Consider the following 22,458-nt stretch of genomic DNA (forward strand, 5'->3'; position numbering starts at 1 on the left):
GGCAAGCTCATGGAGGGGGGCCGTGTAACTGCAGAGTGCGAGAACAAAGGGAACAAACCCCGGGACACGCAAGCGGGGCTGGCGAGGGGCCGCGATGCCGAAAGGAAAAACCCAGGAGCGGCGCGTCGCAGCGCCCGGTGCCGGCGGACGCCGCTGCCTTGCTGCCTGCCTGCATCCATCCATCCATCCTCCCGCTCCCACTCGCGGCCCGGCGGCGGGACGGGACACGCCGCTCGGCTCGGCTCCCGCCCCTGCCTGCCCGCCGGGCGGGCGGGCTGCCTCGCCTTCCCCGTCCTCCCTCCTCCCTCCGCCGCTCCCTCTTCCCTCCCTCCCTCGCTGCCTGCCGCCGCCCCCCCCACCCTCACCTCAGCCGCCCCCCTCTGTCTGGCTCCCCCCGCCCTGTCTGGCGGCCCCCCCGTGCCCGCCGCGCTTCTCGCGAGAGCCGGGGATGCCGCCGCCGCCGCCGCCGCCGCGGAGGGGGAGACACTCGGGGGGAGCCGGTGACGTCGGGAGTTTTCCTGAAAGTCAATAACGAGCCCGGCGGAGGCGGCGGGAGGAGCCGAGAGCGGGGCCCGGGCGGCTCCGGGGTGAGTGCGCCGGGGGGGAGCCGCCGCCGCCGCCGCCGCCCTCCTGACCCCGCGCATCGATGCTGCGGCCGCGCTGCCCGCCCGGGCGCCTCCCTGCGTAGCGGGGCGCGCAGCTCCATGTAGCCGCCGCCGCCAGCGCCCTGGGGCCGGAGCCGCCTCCTCCCGCCCCCGCGGAGACACCGGCCGTCAGGGACCGCCGAGCCCGGCGGGGGGACAGGGGAGGAGGCAGCGGCGCCCTCCCTCCCCTTCTCCCCCCGAAGCCGCCGCCGCCGCCGCCCTCGGGCTCCGCAGCAGCGCCCGCGGCGCCGCCGCCTCTGCAGGTACGGGGCGGGAGGGGCCGGGCGGCGGTAGGGGCGCTCGGGCGGCGGCGGGGGCGCTCGGGGCGGGGGGGATGCGGGGCGGCGGCGCGGCGGGGCCGGGGCGGCGGGGAGCGCGGGGCGGGGGCGCCCGTGGCCTAGCGCCGGCGGCGGAGCAGGAGCGGGGCGGAGGGGCGGGGGTCGCCCCGGCGGGGGCGCGGGGCCGGGGTGGGGAAGGGCGGGGCGGGGGCGTTCCGGCGGGAGCGGTTATGTAACGGGGGAGGGGGGGCTGCGGGGCCGGGGTAGGGCGTGCGCTCGGGGGGTGCGGGATGCGCGGGGCCGTTCCCACGCGGCGGCAGCGGCGGCGGCGGCGGTCCCGGCCCCTCCCCGCCTGCCCCCGCGCCGCGTCCGTGCGGCCGGTGCTGGGAGTAGCGCGGGATTTATCCGCTGGGAACTTATGTGCGTGAGCGTGTGCGTGCGTGCGTGTGTGTGTGTGTGTGTGTGTGTGTGTGTGTGTGCCCGCGCGTGTGCCCGCGCTGCCCCCGCGCTAAGAATAGCACCGCGCCCGGCGGGCCGCCGGTGGCAGCGCCTCGCACAAGGGCTGATGATGATGATGCTGCTGCCGCCGGCGGCGGCTCCGGCTGCAAGTAAACAAACCGGCCCCCCCGCCCGCCCGCGCCCGCCCCGGCCATCATGGAGGCCGCAGCCCGCATGCAAAAGTTGATGCGCAGCCGGCTGCCCCGGGCGACCGGCGGCTTCGCTGGGCCGGGCCGGGCCCGCGACGGGGTCTGACTGGGCGGCCTCTGCCCGGGTGGGGTCCCGGCAGGTGCTGCCGTGGGCCGGGAGTGCCGCACGTGGCCGCGCGCACCCCTCCGGAGGTGCAGGGACGCGCCGGGGCTGCCTGTGCGCGACCCCCCCTCTGGAACGGTGCGGATGCGCCGTAGGGTCTGTCTGGCGGGAGGTCAGCGCGGCGCCCCGCGGGAACGAGAGCGCAGTGCTATATATTGTAGTATAAATGCAAATGATCGTGATGTAACGAGCAGTGCTGGGTTCATAGGCTGCGGGGCTGTTCTGTATGGGCACCCCTTAGTTTACTTCTGGATAGGAATCCAAGAGGCGTGAAATAGCCAGGGCTGTTTCTTTCACGTTCTCCCGTGATACGTTATTTAAAACATGAAGAAAAGAAATCTTGTTTTCTTGCAGCTGAAAAGGATAAACAATTTAATCTCTCTTGACCTTTATTCTAGTTTCTTTTTTTTTCTTTAATGTAATTATTAGTTGACTGGCTCCTTGTATGTATCTACATCATCTCATCATTTTTATGAAAACATGTCACAGACTTGATTCACTTAGCCTCTGTTTAAGAGTTTTATTACAAAAATTATGATGTGCCTGATACCTGCACTGCCAACTTTTTTCAGTACGGAAGAAACACTCAGCAGTCACTTCTGCTAATGCTTGTTTAGATTTTCCTAAAACTTTGCTAACAGGCAAATGTGGTTCCCTGCATTTTGCACATAGAGGTCTTTATTTCTCAAGGCAAGAAGCATGCAGATAAGTAGACCTTAACTTATGACAAGTAACATTTTAAGCATGATCTACTGTTTCTGCCAGCTTCTCTATAGACTAGTTCTGGCTGTTCTGCATAGGAATATGGAAAGACTGTACATGAGATAGGGAAGGAACCTTATTTTGAGTTTTGGAGTAAGTGTACTACTTAAGAAGATTCTGTTTGTAGGGCTGGGGTTTTTTGGTTTTTTTGTGGGTTTTTTTGGTTGTTTTTTTTTTTTTGTTTTTTTTTTTTTTGCAGGAGCCCATAAGTTGACCCCAATATCTTTAATTGGATTGGATTGCTAATTATAGACCATGTAGATATATTTTAGTTGGATGCAACCAGTAAGTTCAAATAAGGGCTGAAGAAAAACTTCAGAGATAAGAAAATGTCTCTGTTTCCTAGAAGGCTACACATAATATTTTAATAACTCATGTTTTTTATCCACTGTGAGTGTGTGGTGTGTGTGTATACACAGATAATATTAGCAAGACTGTCTTATTTTAGACAGTTTATGGTGTATTACTACTTACTCTAACTAGGTTGAATGGATTCAGTAATCTCCTTGGTTTCTTGAATAGTTCACAGAAAACAATATTTCAGTGTCTTGCTCCATCACTTGTTCTTCATTTTGGGGCATTAATATGCACTACAAATTGTTGACTTTTTGACACTGTAACAAATGCTTTGTGAAAGAGAAAATACTTTGGTGGTTTTTTTTTTTTAAGCTTAACCCCAAACCACTTACTAGAGCTCTGCAGTTGTTTGTAACTCAAGCTTCTGTTTGCAAGATGCTACTCAGAAACCATACCGTGGCTTCCTACTACAGTTTGAAACAACATGTGTCTGAAGTTTGTATAATAACTGAGAGATCCTTCATGCTACTTGGAGTTTGTGTAACGCCGACTGATCACATATTCTTTCACTTTCTGGGTGCACATTTTCCCATTTTAAAGAGATTTATTGAATACTAATTCCTATACCCACGAAATATTATTTGCTAAATAACTTTGAAATACTCAATTGTTTGGGAAGGTGTGAACCATTACTAGAACAGTCAGTGTTAAAACACATTTGAAATTTCTGTGCTTAGTATAAGGATGACACAGTTTCTTGTAACTGTGTGGTTACAGTTTCATTTTGTGCTGTTAATGCAACAGGTGTGATGGACTTAGTAACATGGTAGCCTTACTTTCCTTCAGATTTTGTAACAGAGACTCAATATTCTTTGGCATCTTCTATGGCTTGGGCATGTTTTAACCCACATTGGAGAGTGGAAAGACATGGATATATACTGAGTGAAAACTTTGCTGTACTGTACTTCCATCTTGATGTGGATAATGCATAAATGAATTGTTTTGCTGTGAAAGTAGTGCACCGTATTGTAACTGCACCCTTTGTAGGTGTTTTAGTTGTATAACAAAAGCCCTCTGTTCTCATTTTCCAACTAATAAATATTCTGTTCAAAATATGCACCATATTCCCCTTGCAAACCACAGTAGGAATTCAAAAACAGGGAAACAGGTAAACGTGTGCAGCCGTAAGTTTCGTTTGAGGTTAAAAGGCTGCTTTTATTTTCAGTATTTGTATGAAATTTACAACCCACTTCTTGTTTAAATACTGTCTTACGTAAGAAAAAATTGCCAACTTAAATGGCCTTTAAAATAATTGTAGAATATTAGATTAATTTGTGTCGTCCTGAATTCTCATTTCATTAGGATATACCTAATAAGAATACCATGGAAGGGATAGGGGATACTTTCTAGCACAGCATGTAGTTCAGGGAGTTTTGTGTTGCTTGGGAGGAAATTGTGTTTTCAGTGAGAATCTTGCTTATTCACCAATACATTTCCTCTTTGCTGTACAGAAGAGACTTCACAGGAGCACAGGGTCTCCTTGGTAAATAGATGTGCTGCACTAGTCACTCTTCTTTGGAACAAGTTGGTGTGGTGTAGCAAAGATTACTTTCTAAAGATAAGTTATGCAATTACTGGAAAAGCTGATTCAAAGTGTTTAAAAAATATTCTGTTAGAGACACCCCCCACCAAAAAAAAACCCCAAACCCAACAAACCAAAAAACTTCAACCCAACCCAAAAAACTACCAGCAAATAATCTCAAACATTGAATGTGAAAGTTAACTTCTCAGTGTTTTACTTAGCATTAAAAAAAAAAAATTCATCTTTAAAGTTTGGGTTTATATGCTTTTTTTGACTAATTGTATGAATAACATTCTGGGCTACCTACATGAAGAGAATTTATAAAAGAAACTTATTTAGACAAATCACTACTATATACTAATAAAAACACTGCAAAAAATGCAAGGGTGTAGTGGGTGATTATTTGGCATTTTTTCCTTGTTTCATAATTCTAGATCAATGTTAAGTGTGGACATTCAGGTGGTTTTGATGCATGCCATGGATTTTAAACACCTTATTTTTGCCTTTATTATTAAAGATGTTCAGGTGTAGTAGGAAGCTGTGGCAATGTTAATGCTTCCAAAAAAATCCCCCAAGGTTTAATAACATTAGATGTTGCTTTCAAGGAGAGTGAGCTTTTTTGGCTTGGGTATATGAAAGTACTTACTTTTGCTCACTTTAAATGTTCCTTTGATTTTTGATACTATTTGTGTCAACACTTGTCATGTTTAGGTTAAATAAATTAATACATGTTGAATCCATCTTAACCAATCCTCTTTTTCCACGTATGTCTGTGCGAGTGTCTAAGTGTGAGTCATACTGATCAAAAATGGCATTAAGAATACGTTGTTGCCCTGTGACGTTTTTCTTTGTAATATCCTGACTAAAGAACAGTAGCACTTTTTAAATTCCCTTCAAGATGCAACTGGGACTTCAATATTTCATGTGCATGTTTGAATTACTTGACAACATGGTTTGCCAGACTTTCCTGCATTGTCCATGTGGTAAAGTTGTTTGATTGCCTCCTATAGCAGGACCAGAAATGAAGAGCCTGTTTCAGCTTTATTGAGATCAATGAAGGTCTGACCACTGCCTTTTTGTAGCTGTGGAATGGCAGTGTCTAACAGTCAAAACCTTCTTGTACAGCTGATTTAACACCACAGAATTAATACATTGTTTCTCAGTTGAGTCCCAGCAATCTTGCAAAACAATTTCTACTAGCACTCATTTATATTTTCCCTAAGCATTAAGTGTACTTCTTGAGATATGTAATTGGTGCAGCTTGCCTCATGAACTTTTATTGAAATTATTATATCCTTTTCTAAATGTATTGATACACTTTGAGACAGAGAATTAAGGTTTCATGTAATCTAGCTTTTCATATAACATTTGCCAAAGACCTTCAATCTGATGAGCTCTGCATCTGTGTGTAAGCAACAGTATACCCTTGAAAAATACACAACCTTCATTTAAGGTTGTAGAGAATTCCTTCTGTCCTTAGGAAATTCAGATCTCAAGTTGATGAGAATAATGCTTTTTGAAGGTGAAGAAGAAAGTCCAAAGGTTTAGGTTAGAAATTGATTATGTTCTAGTCATGTTGCAGTGTCAGAATTTGACAGCTAGTAGGTTCAGCAATGTTTGATTGCTCTGTAGGAAGAAATCACAAAGTTCATTCCTGTTGTTGCAAGACAATTCAGAATTTGATTTGTTCAATATAGAGATAATAAATAAAGCCTACTGTGTAAGAGTTTAAAAGAAAGCTGCTTGGTAGACAAGTCATTGAACTTTTCTCATCTTTTATGTTAGTGGTTCAAGAACATTTTTTGTTTTCCTCAGTAATTTCTTGTTACTCACAGCACTTCACATATTTCTAGTATCTATTCAGCAGTGTGCTCGGTGTTTTGTACACAGGATGAAGTTGTGCTGCAGAAAAGTTATCATAGAAATAATTAAATATGTGAGTTTAATGAAACTTTGTTTTGTATTTTAAAATCCCTCATTTCAGAATGACTAGGAATTTCCAGGTTCTTTGAACTTTTGAAAATTAGGTTACTTTTTTTTTTCTGAGTCTTTTAGACATCAAAACCCAATTTTAGTTTGTTTTAAAAATGTGGAACTTAAGTTTAATTTTTCTTCATTTCTCGACTAATTTCTAAACTGTTTTTTTAAAGGGCATAGGAACTTTTTTTTAAAAAGACAAGAATGAGTATTCCTACATTAATCCTTGGCACATTAAACTTATTACATGTATTTTGAAGGGTTGAGTGGAGTAACATTGCGATAGTTGTGACACTCAGCTCAGGTAATACTTGATTTGACTTCCTCTAAGCTCAAGACTCTCCCAGGCTCATTGTCTTAGTAACTTTTTTTGATGCATAATTTTAGCCCTCCCTTCTTGAAATGTATTCTTTGGTTAAATTTTCTACTTGAAAAGTATTGTTTGGTTAAATTTCAGACATGTGCTTTAGTAAGTTCTATCACTGCTTCTATCTGCTTTTTAGCTATTGTTTCATGTGATTGGAGGAGACAGAAAGGATTTAAAGCATTTTTGTGGATAAACACAAGGCAGAACAATGGGTTGTTAACGTTTCACGTGGGATTCTAAAGAAACAATTTAGTTACATTTAGAAACTTCCTTTATACCTTGGTAAACAAAGGCAAGGGTGGCTTTGTTCACCTTACTTTAATTATACCTTTGCCCCTTAAAATAACTCGTTTTGTCATTATAATAGGAAATGAAATACAGAATGATAGTTTCTTCCCTGATAAACTTATTCAGTTACAGAATCTAAATAAAACATCTAACTCGTATATTAATATTTTAGTGTGCCTGTAGTCTCCTAACTAGGCTTATCTGAGAATATATTAGTTATGTGCAGCTTTTTGACATACTGAAAGTGAAAATAGAACACTGAAAATATTGAGCGTACACGTAAGCATGCTTTAAAAAGAGCTATTTATCTTTTCTAAATTCTGTTGTTTTTCCTTACCACAAGATGTAGGCAGTGCCATTTTCATATTGCGTTCCTCAATATTCCAAATCAAAACTTACAAAATAAAGTTGTTAGGAGTAAGTTTTTATACTAACATTCTTAAAGATACTGAGGTTTCTACTATAAAATATAGTTTAAAAGGTATTTGCAATGCCTATCATGGAGATATTTCAGAAATTTTTATATTTGTTTTAAAATCTGTAAAGTATGGGTATGTCTACTTAGAATGTATTTATCTTTAAGCATCTTAATTGTATGTACATAAAGGTTACCATTTTGTAAATTTAGCATCTATTTTCTTTTAATAATCATATTTTTTTATTTCTCTGTCTTGTCAAATTAGTTCATCCTTTGTTTTGTGTTGGTTAAGTATTGTGGGGGTTTTTTTTTACTTGTTTATTTTTTAAAACTTTTTTTTTTAATTGACTCTAATAAGTTGGACGAATGCTGTTGGTTTAGAGGTTTCTTTTTCTCAGTCTAAGCAGTGGTAATATTTAAATCAGTCAGTATAACCAGAATTCTACAGGTAGTTCATAAAGATCTGTGTAAATACTATATACTTTTTAGATAAAGCACTCACCTGAATGTGATTCTTTCATTAATGATGTAGTCTAACTTGATTTAGCATGTTTTGTAAGAATCTCTGTTCTGCAATGTAGTCTTTTTTGTGTAATTTTTGATGATGTGCAATATATCCTCTAATTGTTTGGCCAGACTTTTAGATAACAGCTTTGCTAAGGGAAGAGGATATGCATGCGTTTTTCATATAAATAAAACCTGGATCTCAGCTTCCATTCCTAAAGGCAACTCTGTTTTTTTTTTAGACCCTTGTCTTTTTGAATTCCTTGCTCTGTGATTGCAACCAGCACTGGAAACAGTTACAGCCTGCTCGGTTGTTTTGGAGGATTCTAACTCAAATTTGAGAACACCTCTTAAGAGCTTGATCTGCTACAAAAAAGAAAAAAAAGCCCCCAAAGCAAGGAAACAAATGTGTGTGTGATGAAAGCCACTAGAGGATGACTGAGAACTGGTTTTTTTGTTGATGTGTGTTTTGTGGGTGCATGCACAGAATTTTTCAGTTAACTTTCTGAGAAATAAGAAGATAGAGATGATGAAATTTGGCTCTGCTTACATAGGGGACCAAAGAATCTCAATGAGTCAGGCAAAGTGAATCAGAAAGATTAACTTGCTGTTTTTTCCCCAGACATTTTACTAAACAAATGATTGCTTGTAAAAAGGGAAATTGGTAGTTTTCTTATATATTAAGAGAACAAGGTTGGATGATTCACTTTGTTGATAATGGTGTAAGAAGTTATGGGGATCATCTCTGGAAGCACTGAAACTGATCCTGTTGGTGTTCTCTCTGGTAACTTGAGTTTGTAAATGTGAGAGTATCTGTTTTTTCTCAGCTCCAAAATTGTGGAAAGTAGAAGCCTGTGTTTATGGAAGTTCTTAAAACAGAGACCTGAATCATACAATTTACACTGAATTTATGGGTGCTGTCTTCTTTACTCAGCTGTCTCGTGTCGTAGGGGAAATGGGAAGATGCCCAGATTCCAAGGGAGTGTTGTCTGTTCTTATGAATCTCAGTGACAATTCCCTTGCACATAGTGGGTGTTGAGTGTAGACCTGAACCACAGTTTTTAGTTCTTTTGCTTGGAAGGTATTTTCCTTCCTTCTAACCATCTACCATGTCTATGTCGGTATCTGACTGCTGTGATGGGCATGAGAGCCTCCTCGAATTTGAAGTAGAAATTGAGGAAAAGCCATCTTCCTTCTGAATGGTCCATTGCTCATTTTAATTGTTGATCTTACAGTTCTGATATGGTAGCATCATGAAGTGAGCTGGTTCTTCTCCATATTGCTCTTATTCCTAAAGTGCAAGATGAAAACCGAGGTGGTGTTGGATAGTTTTAACCACAGCTTGGGAAAACTGTGAGCCTCAGCTGAGGGATCTGGAACTCTGTTGCATGTAACAGTTTCTGCTTAATCTTTGGTCAGAAAGTTGCCTTTGCAGCCTCTACAGCTAGAAACTTATAATACTAATTCTTTAGAAGTGTGCTGAATTGTTTTATCTAACACTATAGAAATGGCTTAATAACTTCCCAAAGCATAAAGGGGAAGTTTTACATTTTTTATGAGATTTAAAAAAGAAAACCCAAGCCAGCAGGTGTGTGCACAGAATCATAGAATCTCTTAGGTTGGAAAAGGCCTGTAAGATCAAGTCCAACCATTAACCTAACACTGCTGAGTCCGAAACTAAACCATATCCCTAAATTCTTCACATCACTGACTGTAGTGGAGTAAATTTTTACACCTGCATGAGCGCAGACAGTAGGTTGTTGTATGTATTATGCATATACATGACTGTCTGATACTGTCCACAGAATACACACAATATATTGTTGGATAAGTGTCTTCCATCCAAGTTCTATCTGATAACATGCGGGATAAAAAAAAAGCAATCCAACCTGTTCTTTAGTTGCTGGAACATTATAAAAAACCAAATTAAGTTCTTCCCTGTAGGAAACATCTGTAATGCAAAATATATTCAACTTCAGTTCTTTATATTTTTTCCCCTGTTTCTGTGGGTTCATCCTATAAAGCAGTAAGGTAAACTGTAGAAATTACTACATACGAGCCGCTGAAACTTGAAGTACATTAGGAGAGCAGAGTTGATTGCTAACCAGTGTTTAAGTTCTATGTCAGATGTGCAGAATAAACATGTCTTCTTGAAGTAGTTAAACTATAGTTGAAATACTATTTTCATGTGAGAGTTCTTGTTCCACGTGTTTCAGACAACTTCTTTACGTTTATACACAATTCTTTAGTACATCTTCAAGAAAGAAGGTTTCTGTATGACTATTTTTCATTAAGGTCAGTTTTTGTCATGATAAGAAATAATCCTTACAATTCCGCTCTTCTCGAGCTTTGCTGAGTGACTTTCAGAGTAAAGGAGTTCAGCTTTTAGAAAGTCTCAAAGGAATTTAATAAGGGATAATATGACAGATGCTCACAAATGGCTTCTTGAAAGTGTAATGTGAACGTAGAACCTTTACTTTCATTAGTCCTTTAGTGCTTTGATTTATCTCCTTCAGCTTCCATTGTAATTCAGCTTGACTTTTAATTACCCGTTAATGGAGCAATCGGTACAATCGTAAAACTGTTGATAATTCTAAAGTTGTTTCCGGTAATATTGTGAAACTAAATTGGAGATAATGTAGTTAATTTTGTCACCATATATATGTGATTTTTGTACTTTGTGGGATTTTGTTCAAAATTCAGTAAAGTAGTAAATGTGATGGGTGGCGTGCAAGTCTACAGACATACACTTGAGGTTGTTGGGATGCTGTCTGACATGAAAATCATGTCATAGATCAAATTTTCGTTATGTAACACTAAATCAGTGGGTAAATAGAGAGCTTCAAACATAAATTAATTCATTAAAACTGTGTATCTACTGAAATCATGAACTGCTTGATCAGTATGTGGGCATGAATGATCAGTATGCGGGCAGACAAGATTATTGCTCCTTAGTACAGAGATTAATTTCTTACCACTGTGTCTCTACCAATAACAATAAATTATTTCACTTTTCACAAGTGCATACCAAAATTGGAAAGGACATTAAATTTGCCAAAAGAGTAAAATGTATTGCAACATATACCAGCCCAAGCTAAGTACTGAATGTTACGTTGCTTCATGTATCTTTATAGGTGGAAAAAAAAAATTCAATTGTGATCACTTCTTAAAGAATGCAGCGAAAGTCTTGTAGAAAACTGAACTTAAGCTGCATATTTGGAAACTGGTGTGTCTACACTTCCTTCACAGAACAGCTGCTTCTAGGTCACAGTTGTTTGACACCCACCTCTGGGCTTTGTAAAGATTTATGTGTTTGTAATAAGAGCTGATACTGTGCTGCAGTGATCCAGAACAGCAAAACAGCAGCCTGCTTTCAGGCACATGTCTTAATCTGTCAGATCTCTTTTCATGCACAGCTGATAGACTTGCTTATCTCGTTTGAAGCATGCAAACAAAAGTTCTGATAACGTATGAACCAGAAATTAACTCTCACATTAGTAAGGTGAAGGATGTGGAAATGTATCCTCTGATTATTTCTACCATGCCAACTTGCATATAATAGGATGTTTTAACAGATAAAGTTAGTCAGCTCAATTAACATCAGTAAAGCAGTTTCATGTCCTTCCAAAAACTTGTATATAACATTTTCTTTTAACTCTTATGAAAGCTTAAACAGTATTTAAGTCTTAAGGGAGGGTGTAGTTGCATGAACGCAGGAGTCTGGTGTCCTTCTAGAGACAGTAGGGTATGATGCCAATGCAAGAGGTTGTGTGTCACCTGCGCAGGTGTTACTGTCATATCTGCCAGTGCCGTGGGCGTGTCTTAGAGACACTGTAGTCAATGCTGCTTCAACTTTGCAGTATTAACGAGTTTAGCATTGTGGTTTTTATTTACTTTTATGCAGCTGAAATACTGTGTATTTTTAAACAATAGTTCAGCGAAAGAGACTGAAAAGGACACCCTTCAGTGTTTCTGTAAAGTCAGGTTGTACTGTATTTTTTTGTTGCATACTACTTAAAAAAAATACTCATACCAAGTTTTATTTTGCATGCTACAGCATCCATACAGAAGTAGCCTTCCATCTAGCTGCTGTGTGGTGCAAATACACATTCTTCAAATGATAAATAAGAAATAACCTGCATGTCAATAATGGTTCAGTTTTTAGCTTGTAATTGATAGCGTTAAAACAGCTTATTTCCCAGTCCTTTCTTCATTCATTTTTTACACAGATAGGTTCTAGCATAGCCATATTTGTTTCTGTTGTGTTTACATTTATTGGTCTGTCTGCTAAATGGATATTTATGGGCTGCATTTCATAACACTGAACTTGTAGGTTCCTGTTCTGTGCTAGCACTGTGTACATGCATGCTCCTGTGTATACAGCTGTAGAAGGGTGTTGCTCCACTATCAGAAAAATCCCATTTCTTGTTTTCCCATCCTTTTTTGGATGAGTATAATTTGAATGCTTCTGTTTATTTTGAAGGATGGAGGGGAAAGGCAGTTGGCTGCCAAAAGGAAACCTCTCCTGCCCTCTGGCATCTTTTCCTACTTGATTTTAGTGCTATTTATCTTTTCTTCACAGCTGTTAGGTACTCTGGGAATGTGGTGGTCAAAAGAGAGAGTTGTGGCTTCTGAGAGTGGTATGTCCTGTTCCAGGACTAACTTCCCCTTCTGTGTCCTGCAACTGAGCTTTGTAGGGGAAAGAGCACTCCTGTCACTGCCTAGGTTAAAGCTTTGAATGTATGCTCCTTCTTTTCATAAACTAAACATTGGTTTGTTTTTTTTCTGGTTTGTGTACTTGGACATTATGATGATTTTTTTAAAAACTCATGTAAGTTAAGGATTTGTATTGGCTATAAGGAAGTTATAGTGGAAGTAGGAAGAATGTTGTAATTCTGTAGCCTTTTTTTTTTTTTTTTGGTTTTAAGCTTCTTTACAGGACTTTTCCTTCCACTTTCTTGCACTCTTGATATGATCAATGTACCCATAATAAAGCAACCACTTGTCCATTGCACAGATTCTGACAAATGTTGGAATGGGTAAAGCTCCTGTGTGTTCAGAGTTGGACCTGTGGATGAGTACTAGCAGCCTTTAATTTAAGAGCATCCTGTGCATTAGTGGGAGAGAATTCTGTTGTGCGCAATTTATAAAAGTGCCATACGACTTAAATTTTAACACATTCTGCTTCTTTTTAGTGTTGCAGTGTTCCTGGAAAATGGGCTGTAAGACTCAAACTTGATTCTGTTATATGGTTAATTAAAAAAAAAGGCAGATTTTTATGTGAGCTCAGTCAGTGCAATACATCAACAAAGACTTTTTTTGTTGGCTGTCAAGTGAGAAAAACAGAAAAGACTTAAATGCTTTCTCTAATATTTCCTTCCAGGCTGACTCATCAGTAGAAATTGTGAAAAGCTGCAGAAAAGAAGCCAAACCGACAAGCTGATAACTCAAAGAAATACTCTTTTGAGTTGGGGGTTCAGAGTGGAGTCATCATGAGCGATGTTACCATTGTGAAGGAAGGCTGGGTACAGAAGAGGGGTAAGTTCTACCTTTTAATGGAAGGTTCTTCTGATGTATCATACACTGTGAGCAATGGTATTACATGGTTACACATATGAACGCTCTTGATTTTTCTTCGGGTCTGCAGCAAGTTAATCTGACCATATGGAATTAGTGGCCATTAAGGCCTCGGTGTTGTTAATACTTAACCCTCAGCACTGCCTCTGTTTATAGGGGTAACTCACAGTGAAGAGGAAGTTGGACTCAGTAATTCCCACTTAACCTTGTTGTTACAGCTGCTGTTACCTGTGTATCAAACTAAATAGGCTGTTGTGGCAGCTGAAAGGGGTAGTAATACAGGTGCGCAGTAGATGCTTGCCTGGAAGCTGCTGCAGATGTGATACTTTGTGTGAAATTTCCTACATGCCAGAATCATTCAGTGTGTTTCAGCTTGTATTACAAATGCAAGTAGTCCCAATAAAATCCACATAGTACTTGCATAAAGCTCAGCATGCACCTAATTATTTCACGGACCTGGAAGTCATATGATTAAAGAATAATTATAAAGCAGTCTAAACTATGATTTTCTCTTACTTTTGAATTCCTGTGAATTCTTGAGATGTCACTTTATAATGGATCCGCATGTGATTTACAAATTTGGGAAGGTTGCTGTATGTTAAGCTTTGAATGGGAAACTTCTAGAAATATCTGGCATTCGTATCATGTAATGAACTTTGAATGAAATCTTCCATGCTTCATGCTGCTCTGCTTTAGGTTGTGGTTGCACATATAATTATTTCCAAAAGAACCATAATCTCTCTCGCAGAGAGAAGGTGATCTGGATTTTAGGGTGACTTATGCCATGAGTTTCTGTGATTCTAGCCCAGAAAGATTTAGATTGAAGTAGTGGATACAAAATTACCCTTTAATTTACAAAGAAATGCTTTGTTTCAATAGCAATGTGTGAAGACAAAAATCATTACTAGCTTTGTTATTGCAGATTGACATTAAATGTCAAGAAGCCAAGAGAATTAGAGAATAAGTTTATTATTCTTTTATTGTTCCTACATAAATTGTATTTCAGGTTGCATTGTGATTATTGTAGATGAAAATGAGTTAAACTGTGTGAAGCTTAAGGCCTACTTCCTATTTTGGAGTATATGCTTATAGTTATAACAAATAAAATTTTACGTCGCAGGAACTATATAAAATTTTCAATTATTTTTCCTTCCTATCTTGTTGTTTACTCACTTTGGGGATCTGATTTCATTTTTCAATTATTTCATATAAGTTTCTTTCAAATAACTAGAATGCTTCAAATAATTTCCTTTCTCATGACATCCATTCCTTTATGTCTTATCGCTTGTTCTTATTACACCCTGGTATCAACTCTGTGAGCGCTGGATATGCATATATTAATCACCAGGGGCCAGAAAAGGACAATGTACAATGAAACTCAATGTCTTAATATTTGAAATTCTGAAATGTAAAATAAAGGTTTTTCTCCTCATACTGTTTTACTGTCTATTAATTGAAGAAAAGCCCACTGAGTTGGCATTTTCATATTAGTTTTGTTGGTAATTGTTTTCTTTTCTAATAAAAGACATTTCTTGAAATGCATTTTTCTTTATCTTAAATAACTTTGAGTGAATTTACGGTTGTGGTTTTGTTTTTTTTTTTTAATTTCTTGCAATAGATAACTATAGTTTTTTAGTGGTTTAATTATTTTTTTAATTAGATCTAATATTGTCCTTAATTTTCTGTGTCTGACTTATTCTGTTTGTTGGTGGGTTAAAGTGTTTGTTTTGTTTGTTTCTGAAAACAAAAGGAAAAGTGCAGTGTGTTTTGCAATGTAAAGAATTTGTAAGCATTTAATTCAATGGTTATACATTTCATGTAATTACAACTTTGACCTTGCCCTGGAGCAAGAGAATCAAAGTTGTTAAGTGCATTTTTTTAAATGTTACCAAGACAAAGTATCTAACTTTAATCTTAATTCTTAAAATTGGAATATGCTCAGTAGACACTTCTTATTTTGGCAGCTACATATTCTCTCTCTGGACTAAGAAGCATCATGGGATTTGGTAAAGCTGCCTCGCTTCCATAAACTAACATGCTATTACAGTTTTAAAGTGAATTCTCTGATCATCAGCACTTGATACTCATTGGCTCAGTTCCCAGGGTTGTTTTGGTAGGTACAAACTTTGTTCCACCTGAAGGAAGGGGAGCATGGGATCTCTTCTCCAGGCAGACACCAAGTGAACTCCAGCCCCAGTGACCAGTCCTTTGGACTGCCCTGAACCACATATGGTGCACCATTCAATCTGAGACTCCAGACTGAATTTACCTTGAAATAAATCTTGTAAACCCTACCTGCTGGGAACATAGGGACCTGAGCATCAGCTGCTTCAATTGACTGATCTGTTTCTATTTTGCCAAATTACTTGGTCATGTGGATATAGCCTTGGACCTTTTAAAATTGTCCCTTTCAGCAGTCAGAATGGTTTGTGATACAAGAAAAAAACTCAATCCCTCTTCGTGATTCACAGCCCAGTCAAGGAGTATTAGGATGACTTGCAAGTATGGGGATGAAGAATGGTTCTGAGGAGCTGTCTAATGAGATAGGTCATTACAAAGGCGAGTTAAGCGAACTGAATGTGGGAATGAGAGGGGAGGACTAGAAGTTGAGCTGGGGATCTCTCTCTGAATTGAGATTCTGCTAGAGAGAGGCTAGAGAAGATAGGGTGTGTTTAGGGCACTGTGATACAATTCTTAATGTCTGTGAAATGCACTAAGAAAATGTTTGCTTTATTATCCTTAGTGCTGTATCCATGCCAGTAATAGAGGGCCGAGGGCTATATGTTTATAGGCTTTTAACCCTGCTGTTGAGCACTGAAGAATCCTATGTGATGCTACACAGTTGGCTTCAAAACCCTGTTTTAGTGTGTGTGCTTAAATGAGGAACCCATTGAGGGTTTTACTCAATGTTAAGAAATGTTAAGAATGAATGAATGTTAAGAAAATGAATATTAAGAATGAATGTTAAGAATAATGAATGTTAAGAAAATGCCAGAGTTAAATTTATTTATGATCATAGTTGGGCTTTGAGTAGTCTTTAGGGAAAGATGTTTCAGTGTGGTGAGACAAGATGATACTGAGGAAGAGTATACTGTTATGTGTGAAAGGTCAAATGGGCAGAGATGGCAGGCTGGAGGTGAGAACTTTGGACAACAGAGGACAGAAAACCCAAAAGGAAGCAATGCCTGAGAAGCTTGGTGAACCTCAGGTGCAGTCAGGTCCCATCTCACAGATGAAAGGAGACCCTGAAGCACAGTGGCTGGACCTCCCTGAGCAAGTAATGCAGCCCTATGAGAGCACATTCAGAGAATGAAATAATTGGTAATAAGGATTTGATACCTATCAACAGTGAATGCATTTGCAAAGTGAAGTGGGTGTTACTTTGGACCATCTCCTGTCTGCTCCGGCGCCCCTTTGGCACTGGTAGTGCTCCTGGAGTGCATCATGTGACTTTTAATTTCATCTGGAAGGAACCAGGTTTGTGCACTCTGGGACTGCTTCATGCAGCAACTGGAAGTGCATAACTATGGTGATGGGAAGATTTGTTGCACAAGTGCTCTCCTTATCTGAACTAAAGTGTTAATTCAGATGTACTCTGTGAGATGTCAGAACTTGTACAAGTGGAGAGCCAGTGGAGCAGTATCCTTAGAGCTGAGTCTCTGCTCAGGCAAGAGAGGAGTAGAAATGTTTTTTGTATGGATGGTTTTATGGTTGTAATTTACAGTCTTAGATCTAGTGATAAGAACCAAGTATCTCATGGCCTGTGTCCATGTGCGCTGCTGCAAAGATATTCTTGCAATTCACCATCTCAGTGAGGTTAATAATTTTTCTTTTTTTCTGTTCTCCCCTTATTCTTGTAGCCAGATTAGGAGAGAGATGGGTTGTCTTCCTTTATGAGTTTACTTTTTAGATGACACTAACATTTTTTGTTGTAATGCATACAGATGAAAGGGAAGTGATTTTGACTAAAAATCCTAAATACGGTGACCTGAACATTGCTGCTGAGATGCAGAAATTAAACATTTGGCATTTATGCAGTTAGTGTAAGCACTCTGCAGTAATTGCTGAAATGACTTTTACATTTTGGATTTGCTTATAAGTGCAGTGTTTTGCAGTGTGGTTTTTTTTTTTTTAATATTATTGTAAGAGCTAGTATTTTTAATTTTACTTAACATGCTTTCACTGTATTTAGTGTTTTATTAGGGGGATATGTTTTTAATTTATCAATTTGGAAACAGCTGGTTTTTTTACATGGATGAACATGCTTAGTATGATTAAGGTATGTCATTACAAAAGTGAATTTTATGCATATAATTCAGCTGGTATTTTTTTCTTTAAAGCCAAAGTTTCCCAGGTTGTAGAGTTGACCTTGTCTGTGGTCTATAATAGTCACAACAATTAGATTTAAGAATCATTAATAACTATGGTTAATTGCAACCTAATTTCTTTATATATAAACTGTGCACAAGACTTCAATTAATTTAAACATATGAAAAGGTTTAAGAGTCTTTGTTATCATGTTATTGAAAGATCATTTGGGACAAAGGAAAAATTGACAAAGATGCCAACTTTTTAAAGGACCCAGTTTTAAATTTAATGTGTCAACTAACTTTTTCTTTAATTGAAAGAGTAAGGTTTTTTGGGAGGGCGTACCTAGTGTGTGTTGCATAACAAGATGGCTAAATCATTATTTAAAGATGAAGCAAAATGGTGTCTGTTTAAGTTAGTGCTTGTGTTGTCATACTTCAATTACCATACCTCTGTTCGGGCTTCTCTGTTCCAGTGTGTTACACTAGATAATGCTGTTTGTTGTGGCAATCTTTGCATGGGTTACATCATATATTTTTACCCAAATTTTATTGAATAGATAATGTATCTGACTTGGGTTTGGGGGTGAATTTAATATAATCCTGCAGTTTTTAATGTCCTTGTTTTATCTTTCAACACTCACCTGAAGTACAGAAGTACTAGTGTTCAGAGGGAACTGAAGCACAAAATTGCTGTGGCTTAACCATAATAACTTAAGAAGTTTGATGTAATGAGATGGTGGTAAAAAAACAGATGTCATGAAGCTTTCCTTTAATGAGATTGTTCTGTAATCACTGAAATACTGTAATATAATTTTCACTCAATTTTTTTTGTTTTCTTTTTTTTAATAATACAACCATTTGTAACTTCTTAGTATCTAAACTTGAAGTAGTGTTAATATTTCTAAACCTATACAGTTTATAGGATAAGATGTGTTTGATTTACTGTGATGAGAGTCACTCAACTGCTGGTCTGTTTTCATTTTTGCAATTCAGGACACAATGCAGATATCATGGGATTTTAAGAAATAACGTGGAAAATATTTTCTGTTGTTATATCTACTATCAAGAAGAATAAATAGTGTAGTGGAATAAATCTGTTGTTCCAAATAGGAATACAATTGTTCTTTAAAGTACTGATTTTTAATAGTCTTAGGGTAACATGTCTTTTCCCCTCCTCCCCCTGGCTCAAAACCAGAAAAAGAACTGTATTATTTCATTTAATGAACATTGAGTTTTACAGTTGAACCGAGACCAAACAGATGTTAATTTTGGAAATACACAGTGGAGACTGAGTTCATGTGATATGATGTTGGGTGTGGTGTGTTTTGGGTTTTTTTTTTTGTGTGTGTGTGGTTTTGTTCTTTTTTTTTGTTTGTTTCATTTTGTTTTGTTTTGGGTTTTTTGTTTTGTTTTTTTGGGGGGGCATAAATGCCTTGATTGAAAAATTAATCTCAGAAGTTATGTTATTAATTGAGTGTTATTCACAACCTGTCAGAAATCTTGTTTGCAGATTGTCTAAATTATTTGAGCAGTTTAACACACCTCTAAGAAAGACAAGTCTAAATAGGCTATGTTGAACATCTGGTACACAAAGTAGAAGAAATTTAAACAATTTTTTTTCTAATTATCTTAGCAAATAGTAGTTTAAGGTGAAGTCTCAATTGATGAACCACTTGAAACTAAATAAGCCTTTCATATTGTAATTGTTTTACTCTAATTCTGTGTAATTAATAGAAAATGTGAGTTACTGTATAGTTCCAATAAAATATATGAATATAAAACAGACGGTTCCACGTGGACCAAAGAGAGAAAAATTGACAGTGCAAGCTTTCTAATATCCATATATGTAAGCTAGGTTTTTTTTTTTTTAATTCCAAATAGTTAAGAGATTGCCGTATCATGCACTCAGTGTAGAAATGGATTTAGGTAAAACTGTAAAGTTGCTTGCAGTCAGGGGAACCTCATACACAGGTTTTTTTTTCTTTGCTTCCACATACACTCTGAGCAGAGATCTCTGTATTTAGAGGCTGTTTTCCTGCAGCTATCCCACTGGGAGAGAAGGGCCTTGGGCCCTTCCTCTGTCCCACTCACTCTGTAGTTGGCTACCAAGGTCTTTCTGAAATAATTACAACCTTTTTAACCGTACTTTTCCTTGAAAGAGGATCAGAACCATATAAAAATCCTGAACTTGATGTAACTAACCTGAGTGTGGGGTGTTCTCTTTGCTAAAGAGAACTTTATTACAGGTAGTTTTTAGATAATAATTGAGTGCAGTTTTTGCAGCTCTCCACATTGTATTATTACCAGTTTCTGTGATTAAAGGCGGTTTGCTATAGTAATTGAAATGCAAAGTATTTTAAACAGTCTCAAGATTTTTTTCTGCAATAGCCTTGCTGAATGCCAGTTTAGATAATTGTGTGTGGTTAATCGATTTTTAAATTTTTAAAATTGTTTTTGTTTCATTTTACCTATAATACAGACTGTTTTCAGTTTTTAAATGGTTGTACAGTTGTGATTCTCATTGGTAAATATGGTGCTCTTCTAGATGCAGCTGTATTGTAGATGACAGTGGCTAAAATTCTGTGCCTCTTCTTTGATTGCATGTATTAGTTCCTGCCACTAATACATCAGATAGAAGATGCAGTAATATATTCAAAGGGAGGAAGGTGTTCTCCTATGTCTTGCACTAGCAGGGTATTATTAACCTGGAACATAACTTATGACTTTGAGCTTTCTCAAATCCTGAGTTTTATGGTAGAAAAGTGCTATTCCTGACAAGAACAGGTTGCTTGTTACATAGGGAAAATACCTAGGCAATGGGTGTTTTTGAGTATCCTGGACACACTGGCCTTACATGTTCTTGTATGTCTGTTCCATTTCCTGTATAATGAATGCTGCCTGATTGCTCATATTCTGAAGGTTTTTTCCATTCGTACAGGTTTCTCTTATTCATGCCAGTTTGTTACCCATGAGGGCAGTACTTCTAAAGAAGCAAGGTTAAAATATTCTCTGTTGCACGGATGAGGGAAGCAAGATGTTAACAATTCGTTGCCCTTTTCCTGCTCACAACCCTTTTGGCTTGGCAGTACTGCATGCCCAGCAAATGTCCAGTGTTGGGGAAGAATTTGAGGAACCGTTTTGCAAATACATGTTTTCTCTTTAATAGAACTTCTACTTTTTACTTGAAGCTTAAATAGTCAAGCTGTGTAATACCTTTGTCATACTGTAATATGTTAGTTAAACTTAAAACTCTTTTGTGTTTAGGTCACTTTCACATTGAAAGTTAGTACAAGGATAATTTGCTTGTAATACCAGAACTTTCGATACCTCATAAAAAAAATCATCTTCCCTCGATATACCTACATGTTAGTCCGACAAGTCTCCCAAGTCTTTGTGATTTATTGTATTTCAGAGGCAATCTGTGTACCTGCTCTTCTTACCTCAGTTAGGTCAATCAGCTTATACCTCTATGGGATCCACTTCTTTAACTCTACCCCTACTGTAATCTTTAAAAACATTAAGAAGGTTAACAGCTGTGACTTGAAACTAGGTCCTGAAGGAGTTTTAGGACTGGACTGAGAAGTCAGAGTTTTAGGGTGTGAATATCGAAGAGGAAATTGAGACTGTAAATTGAGATACAGGAAAAAATAAGCTTTGGGAAGAGATCAGACTAGTGATAATTTAGGGAGTGAATAGACAGTTGAAGACAAGGCAAAAAGGTTTTGTAACCACTCTGAGTGCTGTCTTTTTTGCCTTTTGCTTTCTTAGAGGAACTGTTGACCCTTCATGAGCATCTCTACAAACTTTTGACAAAATTGAGAGAGTTTTTTCCTTCAAATCATGGAAAGATGCTGATAGCACATGGGATTTGTTCATCCTCCAAGTTCCTGAGAGCAGTTTGATCTTTCCTAAATTGCAGGCAAAACATTGTTACTCAGTTCCAGCAACACAGACCTCAGCTTGCTCTGAGAGGATTTCCTGGATCTCTGGGTAGGACTCCATCAGCGCAATAGAGCCAAATCTTTTGAAAGATGCTTAGATTTTGATGTTCTTACTATATGTTTCTAGATTTTTGCTTTGGACCCGCTATCATTTCTGTTGCTATGGACTTGGGAGCCTCTTGGCAGTGGGAATATGAGTTGTGGTCACACTGTAAGCCAAAGCTTGTAATAGGTGATAACTGGAAGATATGCTTCAGGTGTATACTCCTTATCTGTAATGCAGGTGTACCTCCAGTCTCATTTTTTCCAGTCCTCCTCAGTACCATCTCTTACTGTGTCTCAGCTAGTCTGAGTTGTTATTGATTACTTCCCTTGCAAATCAGGGCATTGTTATCTTACTTTACATAAATCTCAGTACATTTCTTTGTAATCAGATCACTCCAACTAGCATCTTGTTTACTGTAAATTCTGATTTTTATAGTTTGCTTTCTCATAAAGTGCTTTCTTAAAAACTGATAGGAAGATAGGAAATAAATGCATCAAATGCCAGAACACTGGTAAGAAAACACGTTCCTTTTTTCTAGATAGATGTAGAAGTTCATTTTCAAATTGATGGCTGTTTTGACTTTAAGGGTAGTCTTCCCAAAAATATTTAATTACAATATAGTAGCATCCAGTTTCATTAGTTGTTACCATTTTTACG

The 22,458-nt window shown here is 39.1% G+C and overlaps 1 protein-coding gene across 2 annotated transcripts in view; it reads left to right on the top strand.

Moving 5' to 3' along the window:
• Positions 1-497: 497 nt before the first annotated feature.
• AKT3 (AKT serine/threonine kinase 3) overlaps positions 498-22,458 on the top strand; it is a 151,944-nt gene continuing 129,983 nt past the window's right edge. The window contains exons 1-2 of one of the 2 annotated variants that reach the window (XM_032683317.1): positions 498-587; positions 13,311-13,465. In XM_032683317.1, coding sequence (XP_032539208.1) covers positions 13,420-13,465 — 46 coding nt within the window. In that variant the 5' untranslated portion in view covers positions 498-587; positions 13,311-13,419. Of the gene's footprint in view, positions 588-636; positions 908-13,310; positions 13,466-22,458 lie in introns of those variants that run through there. The other variant, XM_032683316.1, reaches the window with a different exon arrangement.

Source organism: Chiroxiphia lanceolata, chromosome 3 (genome assembly GCF_009829145.1).
Source record: "Chiroxiphia lanceolata isolate bChiLan1 chromosome 3, bChiLan1.pri, whole genome shotgun sequence".
Lineage (NCBI taxonomy): Eukaryota > Metazoa > Chordata > Aves > Passeriformes > Pipridae > Chiroxiphia > Chiroxiphia lanceolata.